Raw genomic sequence first — 8,660 nt, 5'->3', positions numbered from 1 at the left:
CAGCAGCAACCAATTACACTGAGATAAAATCGTTTTAAAAAAACTTTTATAAGCAATTTGATGCAAAGGTGAGTCTTTTTTTTTTTTAAGCTGCCTGAATAGCGACAGTGTTTCTCTTCTTCCTTTCCTCCTAAAAGGCAATTAATCAACCATCAAGCCTACATGACAGGAAGTACTATCATTGCCCAAACCAACATTATACTCCCTGCTGAGTTCAAGCTGCAGTTTACAGCATGCCCTGAAATAAGGTTTTTCAAAACAAGGAAATGCTATTTTCTGAAGTAGTAATCTTTCAGGCAAGACTACCAGTTGGATATGGTTGGCTAATTTTCTTCACAATCACCATAATTTCCTTAATGTTAGAACCAAATCTGAGCCAAATCAGAATAAAAAAATACAGCAAATACCACCACACTTACAGGGAAAGACAGATCAGATTTTACAGTTTTTGAGCTTATTTTAATTCCTTGCTGTATAGTTTATAAGTTAGTTCCCAACAGTGGAATTAAAGATTGAAGGGAAGGGTTTCATGATTTGAACTTTTGGGCTGCTAATAAAGTTAGTGTTGAAATAAGGTAATTGGTTACTCAAGAACTGGATCCACAAGAAAGCTAATGAGTAAATTACATCAAAATCATACATGGATGATGTTACGGATATGTCTTTACAAATCACTTGTAAATCACTACAAATTTTAATGAAGAAATGAATAAATTCATAATGCATTTATGTAGACAGGTACTCAACATGATAAACACTTTACACAATGGGGAATCTGTTTTCTGCTCTTACGTACCTGTCTATGCACATGCAGTATGTTTTTTTCTGGAAAACCTATGCATTGTTAGGAAATTACTGCTGAAACTGTCCATCAAAATCAGTTTGTCATTAATGAATGCCCCAGCTACAAATAAGGGATATAGGTCCAGGAAATAGAGTACACAGAGGTGCAAGAGGGGAATGAGGGCTGGAAGTACCTCAGAGAGCAGGTAAACTGAACATGATTTCTCCTTTCTTTCTTACTGGGTTTAAAAGCTTCAAAGATTCACCCTCATTCTTCCCTTCAAATGTCTCTTGTGCCCCATCTGCTACTCTACCCTTCTCTCAGGAGTAAAACTTCATCTTTCCTCTCTTATGGGGGCCTGTGTAATGTTAGATGGTGAAGCAGTTAATAAATAAGCAGGAAATGTCTGCCAAACCACAAAAAGGAAAAAAAAAAGAGTGGCAGGCCAAAGATACTTATAAATCTGTAAAGCGAAATACAGGCCAGTTAGGATCCACAGTCTAACAGCCACAGTGGTTTGGGAAAGACAAACAACCCTTCCGACAGTTAATTAAATCAAGCTGGTGGAATATTTCTTGGTTTTCGACACAATGCAGGATGATGGAGGACGTGTAAAGAAAACTGAAGAAGATGCTCATGGCGAGCAACTGTTCACTCACGTGAGAGGGAAGCTCTGCAGCTGCAAACATTAATGATTCACCCTATGAAGTACTAACAACAGATTTATGTTTCTGGCTACTTTGCAATGAACCAGATTTTAAAAGCAATGTTGGAAATATCTGACCTCTTTGCATCATGAACTGTGGAGAAGTGTCCCAGTAATGAAATAATGAATTTGTTTCCACCTCTTTCTTGAAAAGGGGAAGCATCAGTAGTGGAGGCATCTCTGAATACATTTGGAAAGAAAATTATCCCTTTGCAATTCCATCTCATGAGGAGGCCAGAGACTTACTCCAAGCTGAAAATATGTGCTAGGACAGCATGAGGGATATGTGTCATGTACACTTGGCCTGTTCTTACTTCTCTGTGGGCTTCCACTTAGGGCTGCTACTGAAGACAGATAGCTAGCCTCTAGAGACCCTTGCTCTGACCCGCTGTGGCTGCTTATGGTTGGTTGTGGTCTCAGTCATGCTCCAAGAACACCTAATGGACCATTCCATTGAGGGAAATGTGCTGAGTTGCACCGAATTTCCACATTATTAACCTGTCCTATTTACCATGATGGAAGAACTTCTGGGCAAGAGTAGAGGATGAAGCACTGTCCCAGGAGGTTAGATGCTCTAGATACCTCCAGAGTCCACTGGTAGCTGAACTTTGGTTTTGAGGATCATAGCTTTGGAGCTAAGCCTTTAAGTTCTTCCCTGGTTACAGTCTTGCATCCTCCTTGTGAGCATGACAAATAGTGTTATTCCAATTTTGTACGGAAGGGAACCTGTACACTGAGAAGCAGTGGATGATCCATGCTCTTGTACCAAAGGTCTCATTCTTCCCTAAAACTGATTATAAGAGTGAAAAAGTAGAAGGAAGAATATATCATTTTCCAGCACCTGTTTTAAGGCAACTGACAGAGGAAGGCACTTTTAGCCACTGGGAAAAGGCTGCCAGTTCAGTGATGTTTTATCTAAAAACTTTAGGTCAAGATGGTTTTCCCCATTTTTTCCTCGGGCTGCTTTACTGAGCTAGTGAAAAATAGCAAAGGGATGAGATGCCCCTAAATATAGATCACAGACTGTGGACTGTTACCTTAGGAAGGTCTGCAGTGCCCTGTGGAAGCACAGCCCTCTGCAAGTGGAAACCTTATTTTTTGCCTCCCGTTGACGCAGGGGCTTTTTGAGGTTTAGTGGCCAGGGAAGGGAGTGCTCTGCCAGCTGCCAGTCAGCCAAGCGTGTGACTGTCCCTGTGCCACTGGGGCAATGGGGAAGGGTTGCTGGTTAGCCAGCGCCACTTGCCAGCTCTCTGCCCCGAGGCAGGGGCTCTGCGTTTCCCCCACCATCACACAGGAGCAACCTCTGGGGTCTCTCTCTAAGTTGTGCAGGGAGACAAGGCAGCTCCAGAGCTTGTCTTAGTCAGCACTGAGTTTATCCTGAGAATTTCACGTCTTCATGCTCAGAGTACAAGGATGTTTCTCCTTAACTGCTGGCTTTGCCAAACTATCCCAGGACCTGAGAGTCACACAGAGAGCGGCACTCAGCCAGGCTCGGGCAGGCCAGTTTCTGCTGCAGGTTACACCTGTGCAAACACGATGTTTTGAGATTACTCCCCAAGTGCCAGCTGTGCAAGCTGATTATTTTCAGCTAGCACCCTGCTCCCACCTGGGTGACCCCATTAGTCCCGACAAAAATTGCAAAACAGTGACTGTGGCCACTATTTAACTTTCTCGCTCTTTATGATGTATGAGGGGAAGTCAAGAGGGAGCTCTTTTCAAATCACATCATCAGTCTGTTTGGCTGGCAGCTAGACAAGTCCTTCGTTTTATTTGTAAACTGTGAAAATTTCACACAGGCTCACTGATACAATAAACCTGGAAGCTTGCAGGGCCTCTTTAACAGGGTTTCCTGCCCTCTAAGTAGTATGGGTTATACAGCATCTGCAAACTGCACAAAAGCCAAATGTCAGTAGGAATTACTCTCTAAACCAGAGACACACTGGGAGAAACTGGAAAGGTATGTAAGGTGAGGTTGTGTTTTAGAGTATTTACTCGCCCTACCAAAAAAAAGTGTTGAGAAAGCAAATGTATGCTTGGGTTTGGAGGCTTTCAAAGGCAATATAGTCAGGAATGTGTTACTAACATATTCAATGTAGAAATTGCTTTCCCACCATTGCTATCAAAATTATACTGAGCTTGAGACCATTAAAAAGATGGACTTCATAAAAACCCCTCTATTTTATGCCCCTTCAACCTTCCCTGGAATTTGTTTTCATTCTGAACAACACCACACACACCACATTAGCAGCTCTTAAGGCACCTTTCTGTTGGTTAGAAAGGACCCCAAGAGACTAAATGCCTTGGTAAATCTCACCTAATAGCTATGTTAGCTAACACCATCAACTACTGACAAATCTGCCAGCTGGTCACATCTGGAGAAGAGATATTTTATGCACCTAAACATACCGTAGTGCTAGCATGGAGCCTACACGGCATCCATGGCATCTTCATGGAGGTTGTTCTTAGGATACGAGACTTACAAGGTGGCCCTCTGAAACCACAGCTGGAGGCCAAGCTGGATTTCTGACAGTGTCTAAAATGGCACTGCACGCCTGTGCTAGGGTACGTGAGCTGTTCCCTTTCCACTGCTAGAGAGGAGAAGTTTCAGTTTTTCTTGTTGTTCCCAATAGTTGTTTCTTCAGTGAGATTTCCCTAACATTACTGATATATTCTGATCTACTGAGTTCACTGATACTTTTGAAATATTTAAATGTATTGCTTTACAGAGATTGAAAAGCACGATTCACCGGTATCGTACCTACCATCAGCTAGGACATGAAGAAATGCTGTCAGAGATTTTGACATAAGAAAAGTATTTTGCAGTGCTTTGGGTAGAGCAAAGGTCTGCAGTTAAGTCCTTACCCTGGGAGACAAGGACCGCACTCGGCATCATTCTCCTGATCACCAGGTGTCAAGACTGTGGCTCGGAAAAACCCCTCACAGTCTTTGTGCCTCCTGCATATCTGGTAACCTCCTCTGGAGAACTTCTCCGAAGGGCAGGGGATGCAGCCATAGTCCTCATCTTTGGTGCCGTATCCACATGTCTGCAACAACACAAAGTCACTGACAGGCAGGCTTGTGTTGCACACTGGCTTCTAGCGAAAGGAAATGTTCATAGCCTGGCCCCTTGGCTTTGCAACACAACGTCATACCAAGGGAAAAAAGTCTATCATTTGTACCTTAGCATCTGTGCTAAAAAGGCCATGGAAGGATATAAGGATGCAGCATGCTGCGTGATGGACAGGGAAAAGGGGAACCAGAGCATCGGACTCCTTCAAAGTGGCCCCCCATCGCTATTTATATCATATTCCAGCAAGCCGTGGAAGTGAATTTCAGCTGCTGCTCAGATAGAAAGTGAACTGAAAATCGAAGAGCAGAGAGGAAGATTACAGGGGAAGCATGGCTACCGCAGGGATATCAGCAATCTTGCTTTCATGCTAGGAGAGCCCAGAGGGAACAGCACAGAAGGCAATGTTCAGATGAGATTTCATAACCTGTGAACTCACATGTCCCAGCTGAACATTACGTTCAGATTAAACAAAACTAAAACCAACTGGTTATTATTCAAACATACTTGTTCAGGACTACCAACTGTGTGAAATTCTTGCAATAGGATGTTTATCCCATTAAAACCAAACAGGATTTCAGTAATTTATTTTTTTAATAAGCAACAATTATCTGCTGTAAATCAAATGGTTACTTAGGAACTGTAATTTAAAATATTGCAGAAGCATCCAAGTTCCTCTAGTGCCAAAATGTCTTAGTGGGAGAGCAAAATTAAATCCTCGGTGTGGGGGCCATCAAGCACACCAGACTGACCTATTTATCACACCATGCCAGAACAGTGCGTCAGATTTTAAATAACTACTGAGATGAGAATGGACTGGCAGAGACTGTGTGTGAAACTTTTACCTTACAGCTTTTACAATATCACTTTTGACAGGCTGTTCCTGGGATAAGGCTTTCTAGCGTGCATGCAAGATATCCTGCTCCCATGACATGCTTGCAGTGGTGATGCTGAAGCATCTCTGTCCTTACCCATTTTCTCTCCTATCTATATATTACCACCATGTAACGAAGCACTTGTTTTGCATTTGGTGCTGGATACATGTTCCCCTACCAGCAAAAGAAGCTGAAATTACCATGTAAGGCTCTTCGCCCGGCTCACACTTGGGGCAGTCGTGGCACATGCCGGTGGTCTGGTTGTAGTATTCGTTCTCGCCGCAGTTGGAGTATTCAGCGCTGGCAGAGTACACCAGGGAGACCTGTCACCAGAGAGCATCCCAGAGCACCATCACTTCCACTGGTCACTTCCACTGCCTTTGTCCCTCAAGCTTTGCTTCCTCCCCTTGCCCAGCTGCTGTAGCTCAGAAGGCGACAGGATTGCTGCGTGAAGCACCCCTAAAGCTCAGAAACAGAAGTGGTGCCACTATGTGGGACGGAGGCTGATACAGTTTTCAGTAACCTGGTCCTTCTAAGAGTTTCTCAGAACACTGACATTCATGCTTGTTGGCAAAACTGCTCCTCAAAATACTGAAGGTCGTGATTCCTGACCTGTTAATTCTCATGCTCTTTTGCACAGCAAACGCCTGAGTTTACACCCTCACTCCTCCCAGCTCTAATGAGCCTTCATAAATGTGACTGCAAGGGACAATTATAATGAGATAATGTGCTGCCTTGTGATTCAATTATGGTAGGGCTGTGCTTCATGTGATACCCAGACTTCCATTGCCTTCTGTCCCTGCTTCATTCTGGGTCCTTCTCCTTCCCCCTCCTCCCTTGCAGCCTCAGTTTAAGCACCACATGCCCAGGTGTTTTATTCAGTGGAAACCAACCACTGCATCAGGGCTCAGTCCCTACGTTGTCTGTGGCTGTGCCATGACAATTCACAGATGTTTGCAGAGACCCAAGCAGTTATCTTTGCACACTGGAGACACATATACGCACATAAATACCTACCACCAGAAAAGGGAACACGTGAGTCCATTTGCATTCACCCAGGTGAGCCATGCTCTCTTGATACTTTACCTGAAAAGACAGAACCGGTGATTGTTTATGCACAGGAGTAAATATTTGTGTGTGTTGCCAAAATAAGAACAGAAGGGCTCATAAGCAGAACAAAGGTTACACGGCAGCGATGCCCAGAGGTCTAAGCAAAGAGGGGAGGAGATGTGCATGTGCACTCACACACAGAGGCGCACTACACACCCTTACTGCACATCTCTTTCCTCTCTTTGAGAAGATTGATGGCATAAGGAGTCTGGTCTTGCAACATTTATAAAAGGCTGTGAAAGATGTGGAACCAGCTCCGAGCTCTGACTCTTCTTGGCTTGCTGGGAAATCCTCCCACAGAGGAACAGAGTGCTATGTCTCGACTGCTAAATGAAAGAGGGCTGGGGATCAGTAGCCTGGCCCGTGTCCACACCGCTTAGTGCTTAACTCCACTAGATTGGATTTGTCTGGAAAGATCTAGGTGGAGAAGCCAACAGCAGAACCAGGGAGTGAACCGACAGCAAGCATCACAGTCAGTCAGCACGCTGGGGCTGTACCTTCCTTGCTGGCCCCTGCAGATCCACCAAGAAAGCCGAGAGCTGCCTTCTGTAGGAAGCAAAAGCTGCTTTTTGTTCTTGATAAGAAAACTGCAGATTTAAGAGGTTAGACCCCAGGTAGCATACAAATTTTGTATCTGAAGCGCTATTACAATAGTTAGGGAAAACAAAGGCTGCATTCTCTATTATAAACACATGTGCTAATTTATTTCATTTATTCAACAGAATTATTTTGAATAAGAACTAATATTACATATTCATGTACTGTATTTCTTTCTAAGGGAAAAAAGAGACAGGAAAAGGAGGCACAAATTGTTTCGTTAGCATGATACAACATATATAATGGTATTGTTGCAGCACATAATATGCCCTAGGGATTTTACAGTTTCAAATTGCAAATGTTTGAGATAGATACAGTTGCAACACTTTGGTCCTAGCAGATGTAAGCCGCTCTTTAAATTTTCCAGGTCTCAGACACTGCAAGGCTTTTAGTCTCCCAGAAGAGTACAATTACAGCTTTGTGCCACGTTTGAGGATACAACCTACATGAGAGCAGCACTCTAGTATTTGAGATAGCTGCTAACATTTACATTTTTAAACACTAAGTAGATTAAGCAAAGATTATATCACTCCAGCATCAAGCTATGAACTTGCTTTATATGTTCCTTCCAGCAATTGGGCTAGCTGAGACAGGTAACTGGGTGGGTGGGTGGACAACCTGAATTATGAGTATATTCACTTCTGCAGGAAATTAAAGTTTGAAACCTAGAAACAAAAGAGAATCATAGATAAATTGTCCTAAATCTAGAGGTAAGAGATGGCAAATAGTCATGCAATTGTATAAACTGTCAAACATGTAAGTTGGACAAAGGCTTTGTCTGTGACAGTGCAGTGCTTGGAAAAGTTCCAAGGATATAGTCTTAACACATATGTCTGTTAAACTGAAACCTAATTATAAAAGAAAGAACTAGTTAGACATTAAATATGAATATTATTATGTCTGTGTCCCCGCTGAAACTGCAAAATTTTTGGGTTTATTATGAATCAGATCCGAGGCTGCTCAGGACCAAAATTTCACTAGCAAAGCTTGAATCTAAAACTTTACAGTAAGAACATGTCTTACAGTAAAAACATGCTTCAGTTGCTTTCAAGTCATGCAGATGTTTGCTGTTTGAGGTACTTGTATGCAATCATAGCCAGATTTGAAAATGGAAATGATGAATTGTAGCCCATTAATGTATAATACAATCTTCTCCATCCATTTGTCATTTATTTACATAAAATGTTGAAAGTGTCAAGTTATACATATATACATAAAATATTTTTCCATCTCAATATAAATATGCATGTGGGGGTATATTTTATATGTAAACATACGTTTTTTTCCCCTGCATTCCATCATTATACACAGCAATATGTCAAGCGTATGGGAAATACTTTTTTAACTGGAAAAAGCCAGTTCAAAGTGCTGAATATGGCCAGATTAAAACTGCATGGGAGACTTTTCCCCCAAATTGGAATACCAAATAGTTAAATACCATTATTCATCCCCCTAAATAAGTGCACTGCCATAAACTGGCATTGTTATTTTCTGGGTTTTTTCTTTTTTCTTCCTTCACCA

General features: G+C 42.4%; 1 protein-coding gene across 2 annotated transcripts in view; it reads right to left on the bottom strand.

The window, feature by feature from the left end:
- The window catches only part of EDAR (ectodysplasin A receptor), a 25,234-nt gene extending 18,722 nt beyond the window's left edge, over positions 1-6,512 (bottom strand). The window contains exons 1-3 of one of the 2 annotated variants that reach the window (XM_010014693.1): positions 6,450-6,512; positions 5,633-5,755; positions 4,353-4,534 (exon numbers count right to left, since the gene is read on the bottom strand). In XM_010014693.1, coding sequence (XP_010012995.1) covers positions 4,353-4,534; positions 5,633-5,755; positions 6,450-6,500 — 356 coding nt within the window. In that variant the 5' untranslated portion in view covers positions 6,501-6,512. The remainder of the gene's footprint in view (positions 1-4,352; positions 4,535-5,632; positions 5,756-6,449) is intronic. The other variant, XM_010014694.1, reaches the window with a different exon arrangement.
- Between the last annotated feature and the right edge of the window lie 2,148 nt (positions 6,513-8,660).

The sequence above is a fragment of the Nestor notabilis genome, unplaced genomic scaffold, assembly GCF_000696875.1.
Source record: "Nestor notabilis isolate BGI_N333 unplaced genomic scaffold, ASM69687v1 scaffold9175, whole genome shotgun sequence".
Lineage (NCBI taxonomy): Eukaryota > Metazoa > Chordata > Aves > Psittaciformes > Psittacidae > Nestor > Nestor notabilis.
This window is presented reverse-complemented; position numbering and strand designations above follow the sequence as displayed.